General features: G+C 40.6%; 1 protein-coding gene across 1 annotated transcript in view; it reads right to left on the bottom strand.

The window, feature by feature from the left end:
* LOC141107496 (class I histocompatibility antigen, F10 alpha chain-like) overlaps positions 1-23,607 on the bottom strand; it is a 91,674-nt gene that overhangs the window by 59,207 nt on the left and 8,860 nt on the right. Inside the window, exons 2-3 of the mRNA XM_073598265.1 lie at positions 21,244-21,504; positions 16,136-16,414 (exon numbers count right to left, since the gene is read on the bottom strand). Coding sequence (XP_073454366.1) covers positions 16,136-16,414; positions 21,244-21,504 — 540 coding nt within the window. The remainder of the gene's footprint in view (positions 1-16,135; positions 16,415-21,243; positions 21,505-23,607) is intronic.

Here is a 23,607-nt window from a genome sequence, read left to right as displayed (position 1 = left end):
ATAGGTATACTATGTCTATTTCCAAAAGTTCAATTTTAAAGTGGTATCCAGATTCCAGCAAAACTGGGAAGTACAGTGAAACTTCAGTTCACGAACGCTTCACAAACAACTTGGTTTGCGACCAGAAAAGTTCATAAAAATTTGCTTCGGTACACAAACATGAGCCACAGCCATTTTCCCTGCTCCTCCCTGCTCTGACACGTGGTTGTGACTTCCTGTAGGTATATCGTGGTCACAGAGAGTACTGTGAGTGTACTGTGCGTGTACTGTATGACACAGTAATTTGAAGCTTTTTGGTGTGCTTTTTTAGCACATACTGTACTGTACTGTACCAGACATCCAGTATGGCTCCAAAGAAAATTAAGAGCAAGCATGGTGGTAAGAAGAAAGTGCGGCGAAGTAAGGAAGGTGACAAGAACATGCAGAGTGAAAATACAGGTGACAAGAATGTGCAGAGCAAGCATGGTGGTAAAAAGAAAGTGCAGAGCGGTAAAAAAGGTGACAAGAATGTACAGAGCAGGAATTCTAAGAATAACATTGTAAAGAAAATAACCATTGACCAGAAGAAGAAAATTATAGAAAAGCATGACCGTGGTATTCGTGTGACTGATTTGGCCTCGGAGTACAAGATGGCGAAGTCGACAATCTCAACTATTTTGAAGACCAAAGCTGCCATCAAAGAAGCTGATATGGCAAAAGGAGTAAGTAACAAGGTTAACCAAGCAGAGGACACAAGTTGCTGGAAGAGGTGGAAATACTTTTATTAGTGTGGTTGGATGAGGAACAGCTGGCAGATGATAGCGTTAGTTAAGCTATGATCTGTGAAAAAGCCAGGAAATTTCACAGTGATTTACTGCAAACAAACCCCTCTACAAGTGCAGCAAGTGAAGAATTTAAAGCTGGTGGTTTGAAAAACTCCGCAGGAGAAGTGGTATCCACAGTGTGATAAGACATGGTGAGGCTTACAGTTCTGACAAGGCCGGTGCAAAAGCCTACAAGAAAGAAATTGCCAAATTCATGAATACTGAAGGATACATCACTCAACAAGTGTTCAACTGTGATGAAACATGGCTCTTCTGGAAAAAAATGATGAACAAAACCTATATCACGCAGGAGGAAAAGGCACTGCCAGGGCACAAGCCCATGAGGGACAGATTGACCCTTTTTGCTGTGTGCAAACGCAAGCGCCGATCTAAACATTAAGCCACTACTGGTGTACCATTCCCAGACCCCTCGTACATTCAGGAAACAGAACGTGAACAAGGCCAGATTGCCTGTCATGTGGAGGGCCAATGCGAAAGCTTGGGTCACAAGGCAACGGTTCATGGAATGGCTGCACAAGGTGTTTGCACCCACCGTAAAAAAATATCTTTCTGACAACCAACTGCCTGAAAGGTGCCTTCTTCTGATGGACAATGTGGATTGCCAGGGATCTCTAGAGGAAAAGGAACATCATCTGGACCCGGCTTGACTGTGTTTTCTGTTCTGTAGAGCTGTGTCACATAATTTGCAAGAAGTGTAGAAACATATGGCATTCAGTATTTCATTGCTATCTGTGAGTCACTGGGCAAATTTTTACACTCGTGGCTTTGAGTCTGAGTGCATCTCTTTGTAGATGAGAGCATCCATCTGTCGGGTTTGTTTCCGCACCTTGCTGAATTTATCTCCATTGATTATCGGAAGACAGTGAGGAATCAAAGGCATCGGAAGACTAATTTGTCCCCGCAGAGGGCTTAATCTGCCTATGTGTATGACTCTGCTCTTTAGGGGGTCCACCAGCTCTGGTAAGGGTTCCCACTTCCTTCAGGGTGAGACCGGTTTCTTCATTAGCCTTACTTTCAGTGAGTGGTGACGGGTACTGGAGAATTCATATTTGCAGTGAACTTTGTCGTTCATCTACACTGATCCTTCCACACAGCTATCAATATCGTGCACCGTTTTTCACGAATATTGTTTTTTCAAATTTTTGTATCACATTGCTCATATGGACTTATATTTGTATGATCACAATTGAATATTTGTCATTTTTTAATTCATCCATTTATTTTGTGTCACTTAACTGTGATTGTTTAGGTTTAGCCCAACTTATTTTAACATTGTACATTTTCACCATAGAGATATTTGATGGTCTTTGTTGCTGCTTTTATTTGTTGGTCTTCTAGCATGGTATTTTATTTATTTCCCTTACTTATGCAGGAAGTAGGCCTTTCTGCTCTGAAACAATTGAAAGCTTATTTGACTGGAGGGGTAGTAGCCTTTGGGGCAGTTATGCCAGAATTGCTTGGAAGATATATGTAAGATGGCTAGCTTGAAGGTCTTGTGCTGCCTTCATTCAACCTTACAAATTTACTGTGCGGTCAGCAAGTTTGGGATAAGAGAGATCAATTCTTTTTGGCTTTAGCAGCTTTTCTTTGATTTTCAGTGTAACAGAACCTTCCCAGAACCCAGTTTGGTGCATCTGTCAGTATACAGTCTCCTTCAGTCTGAACATCAGATATTATAGCCGATTGTACAACACTAGCCAACAATAGATTGAGTTTCAATAAAAGTTTTCCATGTTCATACAAACAGAATATATATACCCCACAGGAGGACAATCCCGTCCTGATGATCATATTACCCTAACAATACAAACTGTAACCAAGAACATAATTAACATGAGCTAATTAACTTGTCATTTAACCCAACCTAGGTGACTCAATTAGATCTCCACTTCAGATCAGACATGCCGTCACAGAGCTCAAAGTTCAATGCACAGTATCATACGTATAAACACAAAACACCTTCAGACTATAGCAGAAGACCCCAGTAGCAGACTGACTAGCTCCTATCTACAATAGTCTTAGGCAAAGCTCATACAATGTTCCATCATTCTGATACAGTAGGAATAATTTACAGTCAGGTCCATAAATATTGGGACATCAACACAATTCTAATCTTTTTGGCTCTATACACCACCACAATGGATTTGAAATGAAACAAACAAGATGTGCTTTAACTGCAGACTTTCAGCTTTAATTTGAGGGTATTTACATTAAAATCAGGTGAACAGTGTAGGAATTACAACAGTTTGTTTATGTGCCTCCCACTTTTTAAGGGACCAAAAGTAATGGGACAGATTAACAATCATCCAAACTTTCAGTTTTTAATACTTGGTTGCAAGTCCTTTGCAGTCAATTACAGCCTGAAGTCTGGAATGCATAGGCATCACCAGACGCTGGGTTTCATCCCTGGTGATGCTCTGCCAGGCCTCTACTGCAATTGTCTTCAGTTCCTGCTTGTTCTTGGGGGATTTTCCCTTCAGTTTTGTCTTCAGCAAGTGAAATGCATGCTCAATCGGATTCAGGTCAGGTGATTGACTTGGCCATTGCATAACATTCCACTTCTTTCCCTTAAAAAAACTCTTTGGTTGCTTTCGTAGTGTGCTTCGGGTCATTGTCCATCTGCACTGTGAAGCGCCGTCCAATGAGTTCTGAAGCATTTTGCTGAAAATGAGCAGATAATATTGCATGAAACACTTCAGAATTCATCCTGCTGCTTTTGTCAATAAATACAGGAGAACCAGTTCCATTGGCAGCCATACACGCCCACGCCATGATACTACCACCACCATGCTTTACTGATGAGGTGGTATACTTTGGATCATGAGCAGTTCCTTTCCTTCTCCATACTTTTCTCTTCCCATCACTCTGGTACAAGTTGATCTTGGTCTCATCTGTCCATAGGATGTTGTTCCAGAACTGTGAAGGCTTTTTAGATGTTGTTTGGCAAACTCTAATCTGGCCTTCCTGTTTTTGAGGCACACCAATGGTTTACATCTTGTGCTGAACACTCTGTATTCACTCTGGTGAAGTCTTCTCTTGATTGTTGACCTTGACACACATACACCTACCTCCTGGAGAGTGTTCTTGATATGGCCAACTGTTGTGAAGGGTGTTTTCTTCACCAGGGAAAGAATTCTTTGGTCATCCACCAGTTTTTTTCCGTGGTCTTCTGGGTCTTTTGGTGTTGCTGAGCTCACCGGTGCATTCTTTCTTTTTAAGGATGTTCCAAACAGTTGATTTGGCCAAACCTAATGTTTTTGCTATCTCTCTGATGGGTTTGTTTTGTTTATTCAGTATAATGAAGGCTTGCTTCACTGATAGTGACAGCTCTTTGGATCTCATATTAAGAGTTGACAGCAACAGATTCCAAATGCAAATAGCACACTTGAAATGAACTGTGGACCTTTTATCTGCTCCTTGTAAATGGGATAATGAGGGAATAACACACACCTGGCCATGGAACAGGTGAGCAGCCAATTGTCCCATTACTTTTGGTCCCTTAAAAAGTGGGAGGCACATATACAAACTGTTGTAATTCCTACACCGTTCACCTGATTTGGATGTAAATACCCTCAAATTAAAGCTGAAAGTCTGCAGTTAAATTACATCTTGTTCATTTCATTCCAAATCCATTGTGGTGGTGTATAGAGCCAAAAAGATTAGAACTGTGTTGATGTCCCAATAGTTATGGACCTGACTGTATCATACATTTCTTGAGGGATATTTTTGATAAATATTACTGTCCCATTTAAAGAATCCAAACCACATTCTCAGTGTTCATTAAGTAGTTGTCCATCCTTTACTCGGTCACCCTGTGCCCCTAATAGACACAGAGTGGCTTGCACATAAGAAGTACATGCGGAGCTGAAACAAGGGTTTCCCAACCTCTGCAAGGGAAGCTGGGTTCCACGGGCCTCCCGTCACAGTCAGTGTATCTTTTAATTTGTTCTCTCCCACCCATTTATTCAGCTATGGTATATCATGTTGTGTGCTGACGTGAGGTGGGCCAGGAAAATTGAAAATTTTTATCAAATACTTACTGTAATTTTCCTTTCCTAGCCCATCCTAACATAAGCACAGGACTCCCTCCCTAGTGGCCTGTCACAGGCTAGGTTATCAAACACATCAGTTCAGGGAGGGGCTGTCTTTTAGTTAGCTAGGAAGAGGTGGTTGTAACAGACCTAGCCGGGAGAGAGGCTTTTGGAGAGGACTGAATGCAAGCCTCTTGCCTTTTGATTATGGGTCCTGGATTTTCAAGGGAACAATGCTCTTTGCGAGGTGAATGAGAAATCCGGTCTGATCTGTACTGGTCATACTCAATCATGTATATGTGTATATATTGTATGTTGTCTCATTCTGTTGTGGACTCTTTGCTGTGATCATTTGGGATGTGTATCTCTGTGAAGGGAGGGGGGATTCCTCCAGCAGCCCCCTGCTGATAAGACTGTTTACTGAGGATAAGTTTGAACACACCTGACCTGTGTGTCCATTGTCTTTGTACAGTTTAACCTGCCCTCTTTTCCAAGGGTGGGGGGGAAGAGTCTCTGAGTTATTTTATCTGTTGTGTCCATGTGTGATAATAAAACAGTCCATGTTAGCAGTGAAACAAGTGTTGCCTTGTTTTGTGCTTGGGAGCAGTTGGAATATCTGATATCTGTATCCAGACTGGGAGGAAGTGGTATACTGATGGAAACAATCAAGTGGAGTGTGGGACGTTCCATGACAGTGGTCCTTTGGGCTCCAGAGAAGGTGTTAACCCGTTGTGTGCTGATGTTAGGATGGGCCAGGAAAGGAAAACGATGGTAAGTATTTGATAACAAATTTTTCGCTATATAGTGTAGTGTGTATATACACGATGTGTAGATATAATATATATATATATATGATATATATAGTATGGTGTGAAGATATAACATTTATGATGTATATAGTGCAGTATAAAAAAAAATGTTTTGTTTCGATTCGTTATTTAACAAAATTAGTTTAGTTAATTTCATTGCAGTCGTTACATTTGTTTTTGGAATTCATTTAGTTTTGTTTTTGAATTAGAAAAAATTCAACTGCATTCGAAAAAAATTCTACCTAAAAAAACGACCAAATTCAAACTAAATCGAAAATGTATTGAACCGGTATCAGAATTCGAAACCGCATTCGCAAAAAAAAAAAATTAAAATCATACAAATGCTTTATGTTAAATAGAAAAGAAAATAATGGAATAGAAAAACAAGAACAGAATAGAATAAAATAGAAAGAATATAATATAGACCATCTTCTGAAATTTGAATTTCGAGTAGAATGAATTCCAATTTTCGGACAAAATGAATTCAATTTGAATAGAAAAGAAGATAAAAAAAATAGAAAAGAATAGAATAGAAAAACAACAGAACAGAATAGAATATATAACCATTTTCCAAAATTTGAATTTCATATAGAATTAATTCAAATTTGAATAGAAAATATTAGAATAGAAAATAATAGAATATATAATAAGAGAATACAAGAGAATAGAAACAAATAGAATAGAAAAACAATAGAAAAGAAAAACAATAGAAAGAATATAATAAATAACCATCTTCTGAAATTCAAATTTTGAATATAATTAATTCCAATTTCAAACAGTATGAATTCAATTCAAATAGAAAAGATTATAATAGAATAGAAAAGAACAGAATAGAAAAACAATAGAACAGAATAAAATAGAATATATAACCATCTTTCGAAATTTGAATTTTGTATAGCATATATTCCAATTTCGAACAGAATGAATTCAAATTAGAATAGAAAAGATTATAATAGAATAGAAAATAGGAGGAGAATACAGTAGAATAAAAATAATAGAATAGAAAAACAATAGAAAATTAAAAAACAATAGAATATATGGCCATCTTCCGAAATTCTAATTTAGAATAGAATGAATTCCAAATTTGAATAAAAAAGATAAATAGAATAGAAAATATATTATCTACCTATATCTATCTATATATATTTTATTCTATTCTATTCTGCTCTATTGTTTTTCGATTCCATACTTTTTTTTATGTTCTATTTTAATCTTTTATATTCACATTCATTCTATTTGAAATTTGAATTCATTCTATTCTAAATTCAAATTTCAGAAGATGGTTATATATTATATTCTATTTTATTCTTTTTTATTCTATAGTATTCTCCTATTTTTTTATTCAATTATTTTCTATTCCATTCTAATATTTTCAAATTCATTCTGTACGAAATTCGAATTTCGGAAGATGGTTAATATATTATATTTTATTCTATTCTGTTCTATTGCTTTTCTTTTCTATTCTATTCTGATTCATTCTATTCGAAATTTGAATTTCAGAATATTGTTATATATTATATTCTATTTCATTCTATTGTTTTTCTATTCTATTTTATTCTATAGTATTCTCTAATTTTTTATTCTATTATTTTCTATTCTATTCAAATATTTTCTATTTGAGTTCATTCTATACGAAATTCGAATTTCAGAAGATGGTTATATATACATATTATATGTTATTCTATCTGTTCTATTGTATTCTCTTATTTTTTATTCTATTATTCTATTCTAATATTTTCTTTTCAAATTTGAATTAATTCTATACAAAATTTGAATTTCGGAAGAAGGTTATATATACCATATAACCATCTTCCGAAATTTTAATTTCATATAGAATGAATTTGAATAGAAAAGATTAAAATAGAATAGAAAATAATAGAATAAAAAATAAGAGAATACTATAGAATAAAAAAAGAATAGAATAGAAAAACAATAGAAAACTAGAAAATGCATTTCCTGGAGAAAATGCGTAGGAATGCTGAATAGCTGAATTGCTAAAGCTAACTGGATGAATAGCTGAAATCCGTAAGAAAAAGCTGAAGTGAGAATAGTTGGAAAAGTAGGAATGATTTTAAAATAAACGTGAATTTCATTAAAAAAGTTTAACACCACTATTGTATGAAAGATGTGGAATATTTAAAGGTTTTTTGAAAAGCTTTTTGATCATTAACCCCACACCTAATGAGTGAGAGACAGTGTGAGAGAACCCTTCAAACAAGCCTTAATAAATCCACAACAGTACATGCTATGGAAACAGCAACTTCACCGTTAGAGACACACGGCCTTTGTAAACGTATTATGTTGATAAACTTAAAAATGTGGGCATGTCGGCGATTAAAAAAGAAGTTGGCTATGCATTTCGCTGGGAAATTTGAAGTATTTTATACTTCAAAACTTCCCCATCATATTGCCCCATCAAAACGGCCCCATCAAGTTTGCCACATCAAAACCGCCCCATCATATTGCACCATCAAAACTGCCCCTATAAAACTGCCCCATCATATTGCCACAGTCATAACTGCCCCATCAAAACTGCCCCATCAAAACTGCCCCATCAAAACTGCCCCATCAAAACTGCCCCATCAAAACTGCCCCATCAAAACTGCCCCATCAAAACTGCCCCATCAAAACTGCCTCCATCAAAATGGCCCCCATCAAAACGGCCCCCCATCAAAATTGCCACCATCAAAACTGCCCCATCAAAATGGCCCCCATCAAAACGGCCCCCATCAAAACTTCCCCCATCAAAACTGCCCATCATATTGCCACCAGCAAACCTGCCCCCATCAGAACTGCCCCATCATATTGCAACAATCAAAAAGGCCCCCTTCAAAACTGCCCCATCAAAATTGCCCCATCAAAATGGCCCCCATTAAATTTGCCCCATCATATTGCCCCCATCAAAACTGTCCCATCATATTGCCCCCATCAAAACTGCCCCATGATATTGCCCCCATCAAAACTGCCCCATGATATTGCCCCATCAAAACAGCCCCATCATATTGCCACCATCAAAACTGCCCCATCATATTGCCCCCATCAAAACTGCCCATCATATTGCCACCATCAAAACGGCCCCCATCATATTGCCACCATCAAAACAGTCCCATCAAAACTGCCCCATTATATTGCCCCCATCAAAACTGCCCCATCATTTTGCCACCAACAAAACTGCCCCATCATTTTACCACCATCAAAACTGCCCCATCATATTGCCCCATCATATTGCCACCATCAAAACTGCCCCATCATATTGCCACCATTAAACTGCTCCCATCAAAACTGCCCCATCATATTGCCCCCATCAAAATGGCCCCATCATATTGCCACCGTCAAAACTGCCCCATCATATTGCCCCCATCAAAACTGCTCCCATCAAAATTGCCCCATCATATTGCAAGCATCAAAACTGCCCCATCATATTGTCACCATCAAAACTGCCCCATCATATTGCCACCATCAAAACTGCCCCATCATATTGCCACCATCAAAACTGCCCCATCATATTGCCACCATCAAAACTGCCCCATCATATTGCCACCATCAAAACTGCCCCATTATATTGCCACCATCAAAACTGCCCCATCATATTGCCACCATCAAAACTGCCCCATCATATTGCCACCATCAAAACTGCCCCATTATATTGCCACCATCAAAACTGCCCCATCATATTGCCCCCATCAAAACTGCCCCCATCAGAATAGCCCCATAAAAACTGCCCCTTCATATTCCTCTATTATAAATCAGTACATGGTATGTCTGTGCTGTCCCCCGGGCAGTTACGCAGAGCCAAAAAACATACGGAATAATAAAATTAAAATAAATAAATAAAAAAACGAACAACAATAGTGGGACTGCTAATAATAGAATAAAAAAGAATATACTATATAGCCATCTTCTGAAATTCAAATTTGGAATAGAATGAATTTCAATTTTGAAGAGAATGAATTTGAATAGAAAAGATTATAATAGAATAAAATAAAATAGAATAGAAAAGAATAGAATAGAAAAACAATAGAACAGAATAGAATAAAATCTAATATAATACCATTCAAATGAATGAATTCCAATTTCGAACAGAATGAATTTGAATAGAAAAGATAATAGAAAATTGAATATAGAAACAATAGAACAGAATAGAATAAAATAGAATAACATTTATATTGAATGTTATTCTAATCTATATTATTTTTTTCTATTCTTTTCTTTTCTATGTATTCTACATTTGAATTCAAATTCATTCTATTTGAAATACGAGTTTCAGAAGATAGTTATATATTTATTATATTCTTTATATTTTATTGTATTGTTTTTCTATTCAATTGCATTCTCGTATTTTCTATTCAAATTCATTCTATTCTAAATTCAAATTTTAGAAGACGATTATATATTCTTTCTATATTATTCTATTTTGTTCTATTTTTTCTCTATTCTATTCTTTTCTATTTTCTTTTCTACTTTCTTATTTTCTATTCTATTATTCTGGATTTCATTGTCTTGGATTATATTCTAATCTATTCTATTCAAATTCATTCTATTGCTTTTCTATTCTATCTTCCTCTTTTCTATACTATTCTTTTCTATTATTTTGGTTTCCATTGTTTTGGACTCTATTCTAATCTATCCAAATTTGAATTTATACTATTCGAAATTCGAATTTTGAAAGGCGGTTATATTCTATTTTATTACATTCTATTAAATACTATTCTTTTATTTTTATTCTATTGCTTTATTATTTTATATTCTATTTAATTGTATTCTTTTTTTTAGAAAAATCGATTTCTATTTTTTTGCAATTTTTTCTGCTTTTTTAAATTTGAATCGTTATTTTGGATTAGTTTAAATTTGTTACTATTGTAATTCGGTAATTCAGATGCATCTGAATTTCCAAATAATGAAAAATGTGTCAGAATTTCAATTTGGAAAGAAACGAACTGCACATGTCTATAGTGTAGTGTGTAAATACGGGGGGAAGATATAACATATATAACATATATGATGTATATAGTGTAGTGTGTATATACGGTGTGTAGATATAACATATATGATGTATATAGTGTGGTGTGTATATACTGTGTGTAGATATAACATATATGATGTATATAGTGTAGTGTGTATATACGGGGTGTAGATATAACATATATGATGTATATAGTGTAGTGTGTATATACGGGGTGTAGATATAACATATATGATGTATATAGTGTAGTGTGTATATACGGGGTGTAGATATAACCAGGGCCAGATTAAGAGCATCATGGGCCTGGTGCTAAGGATTTTGGTGGGCCTTTTTATGAAAATAAATAAAATGAAAATGCAAATTAAATTCAAGAGAGAGAGGGGTGTGAGAGAGGGGTAGAAAGAGAGGGGGGGTGATAGCGAGATAGGGGGCTGAAAGAGAGGGGATGAGAGGGAGGGTAAAAGAGAGAGAAAGGGGTTGAATGAGAGAGAGATGGGGTGAGAGAGAGGGGGTGAGAAAAAGGGGAATAGAGAGAGGGTGAAAGATAGAGAGGGTGGTAGGAAAGAGGGGGTTGAAGGGGGCGAGAGAGAGAGAATGGGGGATGAAGGGGGTGAGAGAGAGAACAGGGTGAGAGAGGAGGGGTGAGAGTGAGGGGGTGAGTCTGTGGGGGGCACAGCATAGTATATTACATGGGGGTGTAGCACAGTACATTACATGGTTGGCACAACACATCACATGGTGGATACATGGATACAACACATTTAATGCTGGGCGAAGCACAGCACATTACATGGCGGGCACAGCACATTACACGGTAGGCACTGCCCAATACAGCACATTACAAGGTAGGCACTAGGGATGAGCCGAACACCCCCCTGTTCGGTTCGCACCAGAACATGCGAACAGGAAAAAAATTCGTTCGAACACGCGAACACCGTTAAAGTCTATGGGACACGAACATGAATAATCAAAAGTGCTAATTTTAAAGGCTTATATGCAAGTTATTGTCATAAAAAGTGTTTGGGGACCCGGGTCCTGCCCCAGGGGACATGAATCAATGCAAAAAAAAGTTTTAAAAACGGCTGTTTTTTCAGGAGCAGTGATTTTAATAATGCTTAAAGTCAAACAATAAAAGTGTAATATCCCTTTAAATTTCATACCTGGGGGGTGTCTATAGTATGCCTGTAAAGGGGCGCATGTTTCCCGTGTTTAGAACAGTCTGACAGCAAAATGACATTTTGAAGGAAAAAACACATTTAAAACTACCGCGGCTATTGCATTGCCGACAATACACATAGAAGTTCATTGATAAAAACGGCATGGGAATTCCCCACAGGGCAACCCCGAACCAAAATTTAAAAAAAAAATGATGTGGGAGTCCCCCTAAATTCCATACAAGGCCCTTCAGGTCTAGTATGGATATTAAGGGGAACCCCAGCCAAAATTTTTTAAAAAAATTGACGTGGGGTTCCCCCTAAATTCCATACCAGACCCTTCAGGTCTGGTATGGATTTTAAGGGGAACCCCGCGCCAAAAAAAAAAAAAAAAAACGGCGTGGGGTCCCCCTAAAAATCCATACCAGACCCTTATCCGAGCACGCAACCTGGCAGGCCGCAGGAAAAGAGGGGGGGACGAGAGTGCGGGCCCCCCCCCCCTCCTGAACCGTACCAGGCCACATGCCCTCAACATTGGGAGGGTGCTTTGGGGTAGCCCCCCAAAACACCTTGTCCCCATGTTGATGAGGACAAGGGCCTCATCCTCACAACCGTGGCCGGTGGTTGTGGGGGTCTGCGGGTGGGGGGCTTATCGGAATCTGGAAGCCCCCTTTAACAAGGGGACCCCCAGATCCCGCCCCCCCCCCTGTGTGAAATGGTAAGGGGGTACTTACCCCTACCATTTCACTAAAAAACTGTCAAAAATGTTAAAAATGACAAGAGACAGTTTTTGACAATTCCTTTATTTAAATGCTTCTTCTTTCTTCCTTCATCTTCTTCTTCTTCTGGTTCTTCTGGCTCTTCTGGTTCTTCCTCCGGCATTCTCGTCCAGCATCTTCTCCGCGGCGTCTTCTATCTTCTTCTCCTCGGGCCGCTCCGCACCCATGGCATGAGGGGAGGCTCCCGCTCTTCTCTTCATCTTCTTCTCTTCTTCATCTTCTTCTTCATCTTCTTCTTCTTCTTCTCTTCTTCATGTCTTCTCCGGGCCGCTCCGCAGCCATGCTGTGGCATGGAGGGAGGCTCCCGCTGTGTGACGGCGTCTCTTCGTCTGACGGTTCTTAAATAACGGGGGGCGGGGCCACCCGGTGACCCCGCCCCCCTCTGATGCACGGTGACATGACGGGACTTCCCTGTGGCATTCCCCGTGACGTCACAGGGAAGTCCCGTCAAGTCACCGTGCGTCAGAGGGGGGCGGGGTCACCGGATGGCCCCGCCCCCCGTTATTTAAGAACCGTCAGACGAAGAGACGCCATCACACAGCAGGAGCCTCCCTCCATGCCACAGCATGGCTGCGGAGCGGCCCGGAGAAGACATGAAGAAGAGAAGAAGAAGAAGAAGATGAAGAAGAAGATGAAGAAGAAGATGAAGAAGAGAAGAAGATGAAGAGAAGAGCGGGAGCCTCCCCTCATGCCATGGGTGCGGAGCGGCCCGAGGAGAAGAAGATAGAAGACGCCGCGGAGAAGATGCTGGACGAGAACGCCGGAGGAAGAACCAGAAGAGCCAGAAGAACCAGAAGAAGAAGAAGATGAAGGAAGAAAGAAGAAGCATTTAAATAAAGGAATTGTCAAAAACTGTCTCTTGTCATTTTTGACAGTTTTTTAGTGAAATGGTAGGGGTAAGTACCCCCTTACCATTTCACACAGGGGGGGGGGCCGGGATCTGGGGGTCCCCTTGTTAAAGGGGGCTTCCAGATTCCGATAAGCCCCCCGCCCGCAGACCCCCACAACCACCGGCCACGGTTGTGAGGATGAGGCCCTTGTCCTCATCAACATGGGGACAAGGTGTTTTGGGGGGCTACCCCAAAGCACCCTCCCAATGTTGAGGGCATGTGGCCTGGTACGGTTCAGGAGGGGGGGGGGCCCGCACTCTCGTCCCCCCCTCTTTTCCTGCGGCCTGCCAGGTTGCGTGCTCGGATAAGGGTCTGGTATGGATTTTTAGGGGGACCCCGCGCCGTTTTTTTTTTTTTTTTTTGGCGCGGGGTTCCCCTTAAAATCCATACCAGACCTGAAGGGTCTGGTATGGAATTTAGGGGGAACCCCACGTCAATTTTTTTTTTAATTTTGGCTGGGGTTCCCCTTTATATCTATACCAGACCTGAAGGGCCTTGTATGGAATTTAGGGGGACCCCCACATCATTTTTTTTTTTGGTTCGGGGTTCCCCTGTGGGGAATTCCCATGCCGTTTTTATCAATGAACTTCTATGTGTATTGTCGGCAATGCAATAGCCGCGGGTAGTTTTAAATGAGTTTTTTCCTTCCAAATGTCATTTTGCTGTCAGACTGTTCTAAACACAGGAAACATGCGCCCCTTTACAGGCATACTATAGACACCCCCAGGTACAAAATTTAAAGGGATATTACACTTTTATTGTTTGACTTTAAGCATTAATAAAATCACTGCTCCTGAAAAAACGTCCGTTTTTAAAACTTTTTTTTGCATTGATCCATGTCCCCTGGGGCAGGACCCGGGTCCCCAAACACTTTTTATGACAATAACTTGCATATAAGCCTTTAAAATTAGCACTTTTGATTTCTCCCATAGACTTTTAAAGGGTGTTCCGCGGCATTCGAATTTGCCGCGAACACCCCAAATTGTTCGCTGTTCGGCGAACTTGCGAACAGCCAATGTTCGAGTAGAACATGAGTTCGACTCGAACTCGAAGCTCATCCCTAGTAGGCACAGTACATTATATGGTGGGCACAGCACATGACATGGTGGGCACAACACAGCACATGCACACGGTGGGCACAGGACCTTATATGGTGGGCACAGAACATAACATGGTGGGCACAGCTGAGCACATTACATGGTGGGCACTGCACAGCACATTATATGGTGGGCACAGCATATTATATGGTGGGTACTGCACAAGGCATGGTGGGCACTGCACAGCACATGACAAGGTGGGCACTGCATGACACCACATGATATGGTGGGCACTGCATGACACAGCACATCACATTACATTACATTGTGAGCACAGCACATTAATTGGTGGACACCGCAGATGACGAAATAGTGAGCCCTGCACAGCACATTCTATTGTGGGTACTGCATGGCACATGCCATGGTGGACAATGTACAGCACATTACATGGTGGGTACAGCACATTACATGGTAGGCACTGCATGGTGCAGCACATGACATGACATGGTGGGCACAGCACATTACATGGGGCACTGCAATGCACATGACATGATATGGTGGGCACAGCACATGACATGGGGGCACTGCAATGCACATGACATGACATTGTGGGCACTGCAAAGCACATGATATGACATGGTGGGCACTGCAAGGCACATGACATGACATTGTGGGCACTGCAAGGCACATGACATGACATTGTGGGCACTGCAAGGCACATGACATGACATGGTGGGCACTGCAAGGCACATGACATGACATGGTGGGCACTGCACATTACATGGGGGCACTGCAATGCACATTACATGACATGGTGGGCACTGCAAGGCACATGACATGGTGGGCAAAGCACATGACATGGTGGGCACTGCAAGGCACATGACATGACATGGTGGGCACAGCACATTACATGGGGCACTGCAATGCACATGACATGACATGGTGGGCACAGCACATTACATGGGGCACTGCAATGCACATGACATGACATGGTGGGCACAGCACATGACATGGGGGCCCTGCAATGCACATGACATGACATGGTGGGCACAGCACATTACATGGGGCACTGCAATGCACATGACATGACATGGTGGCCACAGCACATTACATGGGGCACTGCAAAGCACATGACATGACATTGTGGGCACTGCAAAGCACAGCATGACATGGTGGGCACTGGGCACATGAGAGCACATTACATGGGGGTGAAGCAGCAGTCTGTCCTCTAGCACAATAAAACATCTCCCTAACAAATTTACTAACCTTAACTCAACAGCATGGGAGATGTCCTTCCTCTCTCCCGGGCTCCTGCTGGTTAGGACAATATCAGCGCCCCTCCCCCAGACACTGAAGATCTGTGTGAGTGTAACAGATCCTGTGATAGGAGTCAGGCATCGGTAGAGACAGGACTGGGCTGCACTAACACTTGTCTCCTCCATGTGTGCACAGAGGGCTCCTCTTCCTTCAGGCACACAGATATTCATAAGCCACTGGCATGAGCCTATATTGAGGGAGGGGCCTGGAGCTGCAGCTCCACCAGCCCCTATGTTAATCCAGCCCTGGATATAACATATGATTTATATAGTGTTGTGTATATATATACACTGTGTAGATATAATATATATGATGTATATAGTGTAGTCACCTCTCTTCTCCAGATCTTCTCTCCCATTGTTGATGTGTTTCTGTAGGAACTCTATACATTCATTCTCCAGATAATTCTTGTCTCTCTCCCCCACTCTCACCTCCGGACTGTTCCATCTCTGTGTGGTGATCTGAGCCTCATTCATGGTCGGGATCCAGATCCATCTCTGTGTGTCCAGAGACATGAAATCTCTCCCATCATATCCGTACTGATCATACCCCTCAGTGGTGCCGTCATCTCTCAGCTCACAGCCGTACATCTCCTGTACAATATGGATCCCTGCAGAGAGAAGAGGAAGATGTGACCCGGGATCAGAGGAAGTGATGTGTGTAATATGTGATGATGGAGGAGGTGATGGTATAGGGAGGAGATATGTACAGGGATAGATGTGTGTATACAGAGTGTACATATACAGCACAGATCTCCTTATAATGACACAGCCAGTACTACAGATATATATCCTCCACTATGGCAGAAATCTCTGATACACATCCTCAGTATGGAGGAAGAAGAAGATCAGATCCTAGTGACACCCCAAAATGTTCTACAGAGGGGTCACCGACTCATCCCACCACTGAGGAGAGGGCACTCATCACTGATTGGCTGTCCTGACCCGACAAACATTTCTATTCACAAATCAGGTGTGACATCTTCAGATCTTCATCTCATTGCCTGTGGTTTACCTCCATTTCCTAACAACCAATCACACACTGTGTAGATGACCCCTCCCCCAGTGATGGTGACACAGGATTGGTGGATTATGGAATAATTAGAATATCTTCCCTCATCATGGCTGCAGATTGTACAGAGATCATGTCACAGGAAATCTCCTCAATAATGACCTCCAGATGTCCCCTGAGAGACAATACACGGCCATTGTACACCTTCCTCATCCATCTTCTACTATTCATACACAGACAATCCACATCACAGAATGGTTCCTGTAGAAGACTGACTACAAATATGTCTGTAAACCTTCCCCCACAGAACAGGAATGGGAGATTCCATATTATACATCTGCTGGGAGGAGGAGTCTGTGTTGTGTCATTTCTGCTGGATCCTCCATGTATAATACACACAGGAGACCTGACAGGGGACACATCTCCATACTTCTCTATGGAGTCCCCAGACAGGAAGTCAGCTGTGCATGGAGGAAATCCTTCCCCTCACTCTGGAGTGGGCGTGTCCTGTGTTCACTTGGAATATTCATCTTTTGCAAGCACGTGATTGGTTGCTTGAAGCACATACTGCTTACATTTATTTCATTACTTTCACTTTGCTTAGTGAATAACTTCTATTATTTTTATAAATCAATCCAAAAGTGTCCCATAAACAGAAGCACCGAGAGGGGTCACACCCACCATCATCCCAATCAGAGGTCTCTGGGACCCTCAGAATCTGACATCCCCCCTCCCTGGTATTGGATGATCTGTATGTACCTACCCACAATGCATTGCTCTGTACATCCCACCCATAGGTCAGGTGAGAGGAGCGATGTGTCTTCTCCATCTATGTCACATTACAATTACAATATGGATTTATCTCTGGCTGCTTCACACTTGTGTGACATGAAAGTCTCATCATTTCCAACATGACTTTGCTGTACAACTTCCCTGCGACTTCCCCTGATAAGAAGCATTCCTGTGCGACTCTGGTGGGTCAGGGTTTGGGTTTTTTACCCCCCACCTCTCCTCCTTGGTCATTCTTTGTGTCTAAAAACTTCCCCCAATCACATCCCAGTCACCCCTCAGTGTAGGTGAAATGGATCTTCCCACTCACACTGTTTTGTACATTTTTCAGTTGTAAATGGGCGTGGCACATCGTACATCCCATTCACTGGAGTGGGCTCCCCTCCCCCAACAAATGTCACAAAGTATCTCCAGAACATTGTCAGTCATGAAGGGTCACATTATTTTCAGTTTGTAGAACATTTTGTCGGATAACAAAACGCACATCTAATAACTGTGATTGGGGGGGTCAGTAACAATTAGGCTGCATTTACATCTGCGTGCAACTCACATTAAAAAACGCATGTCTTACCGCACATTTCAGGAATTGCCATAAAGACAAGACAAGTGTGATGTGCGTTTCTGAAACATGCGCAAAGTGAGTGTTTTCTGTGCTGGTTGTCACACGTTTGGAAACGCACAGATGTAAACGCAGCCTAAATGGTAATACAAGCATGACGCACATTGCTGTGCATTTTTAAAATACATGACAAAGTGTGGCTTTTCTTACAGGTTGTCATGTGTTTGGAAAAGGCGTAGATGAGAATGAATGGTAACATGGTAATAATGGTAATGGTATAATGTGTTGCCATGCGTTTGAGACACACAACAAAGTGCACATTTCCAGTGTAGGTTGTCACGTGTTTGGAAATATTCAGAAATGCAGAGATGTGAATGCAGCCTAAATTGTTCCACAAGTGTGACACACATTATTGTACATTTTCAAAATGCACAGCAAACAAAGCGTGCGTTTTCTTGTAGGTTGCCATGCGTTCAGAAATGCACAGATAAAAGCACAGCCTAAATGGTAACACAAGCGTGATGCACATTGTCGTGTTTTCTAAAAACATGGCAAAGTGTGCATTTTCTTGCGGTTGCCATGCGTTTGGAAATGCACAGATACAAATGGTAATGTAAGCATGATGTGCGTTGTGGTGCATTTATAAAACACACGGAACTTGCGTGTCGCCGTTCATTCAGATAAACGCAGATGTGAATGAATGGTGATGCAGACACAACGCATGTTTTCACAATGCTGGGCAAAGCGTGTGATTTCTGTATAGGTTGTCACACAAAAGGGAAACACACAGATGAGAACGCAGCCTAAATGGTAACACAAGCTCAAGGTGCGTTTACGTGCATTTTTGATACGCACAGCAAAGCGTGTATTTTCTGTGCTCATTGTTTGCAGCTTAGAAACGCACAGATACAAACGCAGCCTAAATGCTGATACAAGCACAACATGTATTTCTGTTTTCTGTGTGAGTTGTCACACTGTCAGAAACAAGCAGATGTAAACGCATGTGTTTTGTAAATGTTCAGCAACGCACATGTGTTCCTATTCAGGCTGCGTTTGGATCTGCGCATTTCTGAATGTACAACAACCGGCACAGAAAATGTGGTTTACAAGTTATGTTGTGATCACATCTGTACATGTCTTAATGTGCGTTGTGTGTTTTCTGTGCGGGTCGCCATGCATTTGGGAACGCACAGATGTGATCGCAGCCTAAATGGCAAAGCAATGCCTGCCGGGTGTTTACTAATCATGTGGCAAAGTGCGTGTTCTGTGCAGATTACCACACATTCAGAAATACACAGATGGGAAATGAAACTCAATGGTGGTTGTCAGATGTGCGTTCTGCTGTGTGCAAAACACGCTACAAACGCACCCAAATGTGTGACGCTGTGCAACCAGAAAGGTTCCTGAGCTACCTTGAGGTGTTTGTTGTGTATAGGGCTGTCCATACAAGTAAATGGGCTGCCATATGTGTGATGTGCGTTTAGGAGTGAGAAAAGCACAAGAAATGTGAGCAGGAACATGCGTTTCTATTACACTGAGGTGTGAATGGGATGTGATGGGGGGATGGTATTGGGCAGTGAGGATGACCAGGGAGGAGAGGTGAGGGGGAAATAAAAGATCCTATAAAGTGACATTCTTATCTATAGTGATGGGACTTCTGGGAGATAACATAGAAGTCTATGGGGACAAGTCACACTGAAAGTCATACAAAAGTAGAGCAGGAAATAAATTTTTTGTTGCTGTGACTTGAGTCGTGGAAATGAAAACGCACTGATTGAAATACATGGGATGTAACTTTGAAGTCCCAAGTCACATGACAAATTGCATTGGTGAGATCCGGGGCTTAGAGTGTGTGGCCCCTGAGAGCCAGGCTGATAAGGCCCTGATATGTACTGGCCCCTCATCATACCTTCATCTAATTAAAGTCTATGTATAGAGGAAGAGGTTTTAGTTGTTAGATGGAGTAGGGAAGGATTACACCCCATTACGTTATATTTGATGTCTCAGTATTCGGAATATTTCTCCTCACTTTCTGATTTGCTGATAATTTTCACCAAGACAAATCCAGATGAGAACAGAAACAGATCACACCTGTTATTGGACCAATCAGCTCGTTTTACCCCCTAACTGTCATCATGATGATCCTGTACTCCATTCCATCTGTATGGCTGTCAAAGGGTTCAAATAAGACCCAAAATCTGTACAGAGAGAAATCTGCTCCTCCCATTGCTGACATTCTCCTAGAACTGATGACTGTCTGACTATTTTTGTACTAATACTTTGATTCCCTCACATGGGAAAAGCATGCAGCAAGTGAAGTCAGAGAGAAGACTTAAAAGTGGATGTCAGACAAAAACTTTTCTTTCCAGTTTTGGAGAGAGCGGGGGAAGGGTTACACCCCTTGCAGAGTTTTTTTTGCTCCCGGGGGCTCCATTAGAGAGAATGAGGATCATTTCCTGTCCTGCTGACAACATTTCACCAAACAGGAAGTGAGAAAAACTACAACAGGGACAAAGCCAGAATTAAATATCTGACATGAGTTCTAGTCTTCCTCTACTCTATTACATACAATCAGACTTATTTCTAACTGTGTTGCTGTTGGAGATTTCCCCCAACTTTCTGTTTGGTAAAATGTAGTCAGTAGGACAGGAAGTGAGTGTAAAAACCTGCCAGGGGTACTTACCTTTCCCCACTTTATTCAAAACTAAGAGGAAAAGTTTTGAGCAGACATCCACTTTATTCTATCTGCTTGTTCTGGGGTCATGACCCCAAATCTATGGAAAGTAATGAATCCGTATGACAGGCCGGCAGATAGGAGCCGAGTATTAGAGATCAGCTATGGTGTCCTCCATATCTCTCTCACTCCAGGTTTCCTAGAAGAAGTAGTTGTGTATATTTTATAGGTGAGGAGATAATTCTGATCAGATGAGGGAGGAATTTATTGATCAAGCTGTGATCTTCTATAAATCTGTCTCATAGAATGTCTCATCTCTCCGGGGTTTGCCCCCCTCCCCCTGTATCCTGTCTGCAGAGTTTGTATTCCGTGTAATAAAGAAATAGAAATGTAAGAATTCTCTCACCTCCAGTCTGATTGAATCGGCTCATCGCTGTCTGTACATCGTGCTTGGAAACAGCCTCATTGTTCTGACCTATTTGTGTGTTCCTCTCCCAGTAATCAGATCCCAGTTTCTTCATCCACTCAGTCTTGGGAAGACGCTGCCGGGTGTCACTGTTATAATTTGTTATCTCCTTATCATCAACATATCCGACTATAGAGAACACAGGGAGTCCGGATCCCGGAGAGGAGACTGCAGTGGTATAAAACCTCATAGAGTGACTGTCTGATAGAGATATACAGAGTGTTATATATACATCCTGTACACATCACAGTATAATGTATATAATGATTACATACAGAGTGTTATATATACATCCTGTACACATCACAGTATAATGTATATAATGATTACATACAGAGTGTTATATATACATCCTGTACACATCACAGTATAATGTATATAATGATTACATACAGAGTGTTATATATACATCCTGTACACATCACAGTATAATGTATATAATGATTACATACAGAGTGTTATATATACATCCTGTACACATCACAGTATAATGTATATAATGATTACATACAGAGTGTTATATATACATCCTGTACACATCACAGTATAATGTATATAATGATTACATACAGAGTGTTATATATACATCCTGTACACATCACAGTATAATGTATATAATGATTACATACAGAGTGTTATATATACATCCTGTACACATCACAGTATAATGTATATAATGATTACATACAGAGTGTTATATATACATCCTGTACACATCACAGTATAATGTATATAATGATTACATACAAGTCTCATCACTGACCCCGATCACTGCCGGAATAAGAAGATCACATCATGTCTATTCAGTGTGAAGAGAACAATGTAGTGAAATAATCCCTCCAATGTGATAAAGATGATCTGAATTGACTATTATTAGTAGAACAATCCCATCTATGAACTGTCATTCCAATCTTTTATCTCTGATCTCCACTCACCATAATGTATGATGTAATGACAGCCAGTCCTGTCCCTCTACAATACCATGGGGGGGAGGGGGAGGGGATTAGGTCTTGTAGTGTCACAATGATGTATGAAAGTAATATTGGCAGCTTTATTATAACTGCTGTAGAGGGAATCAGATACTCTCAGTGATTTATGAAAGCAAATAAAGAGCAGATATAAATCCTTACAGTACATCGCATTGTGGGCCCTGTGAGTGTGAAGATGGTTGCACCTATAGAGCTTGTAATCATTAACCACTTCAGCCCCGGAAGAATTGGCCCCTCAATGACCAGAGGACTTTTTATAATTTGGCACTGCGCTGATTTAACTGGTAATTGTGCGGTCATGCAATACTTTACCCAAACAAAATTTGTGTCCTTTTTTCCCCACAAATAGAGCTTTCTTTTTATGGCATTTGATCGCCTCTGCAATTTTTAATTTTGCGATATAAACGGAAAAAACACTAATATTTTGAAAAAAAAAATATTTTCAACTTTTTGTTATAAAAACTCAATTTTAGTCATACATTTAGGACAAAATGTATTCAGCCACATGTCTTTGATAAAAATAAATAAATAAATAAACGTATATTTATAGGTTTGCGCAAAAGTTATAGCGTCTACAAACTAGGGTACATTCGAAATTTTTGATTTCACTTCCTCACTACCTATCACAGTTTAGGAGTCCATGAAATGCCCAGATAGCTCAACCCCCCAAATGACCCCATTTTGGAAAGTAGACACCCCAAGATTTGTGCTGAGAGGCATGTTGTGTTCATGGAATATGTTATATTTTGCCACAAGCTTCGGGAAAATTCCAAATTTTTTTTCCACAAAGTTGTCACTAAATGATATATTGTTCAAACACAGCATAGTTATATGTGGAATTACCCCCCAAAATACATTCTGTTGCTCCTCCTGAGTACGGGGATACCACATGTGTGGGACTTTTTGGCAGTCTAGCCGTGTCCTCGGTGTCCTCTTGTCCTGATCAGATTCATTACACACACCGCACTGCCAAATAGAATTGGTTTTTCTACTCCCTATCTCTGAGGTATCATTTAATTTGTGTGCTAATACTAGGCTCTATTTACCCATTTTCTCCTTCCCTTATATAAAAGTTATTTTAATTATTTATTGTTACCCACTCACTTCCCAATCTCCCACTATGTCGGCTTTATCATGTTTACTAGCCAATCACCAATCCCTCATCCTCATTGTCATTACTAGACACTCCTTTACTATGATATCTTTCATAATTTGTTACCATTTCTTCCGTTACATGTCAATTATTAGACAATTGTCGATTTCATTTCAGATTACGATCACGTGCTTTGCTCCTGATGAGCGGTAATACCAAATC

The sequence above is a fragment of the Aquarana catesbeiana genome, linkage group LG09 (genome assembly GCF_042186555.1).
Source record: "Aquarana catesbeiana isolate 2022-GZ linkage group LG09, ASM4218655v1, whole genome shotgun sequence".
NCBI lineage: Eukaryota > Metazoa > Chordata > Amphibia > Anura > Ranidae > Aquarana > Aquarana catesbeiana.
Note: the sequence above shows the minus strand (reverse complement) of the source record. Positions and strands in the feature narration are given on the sequence as shown.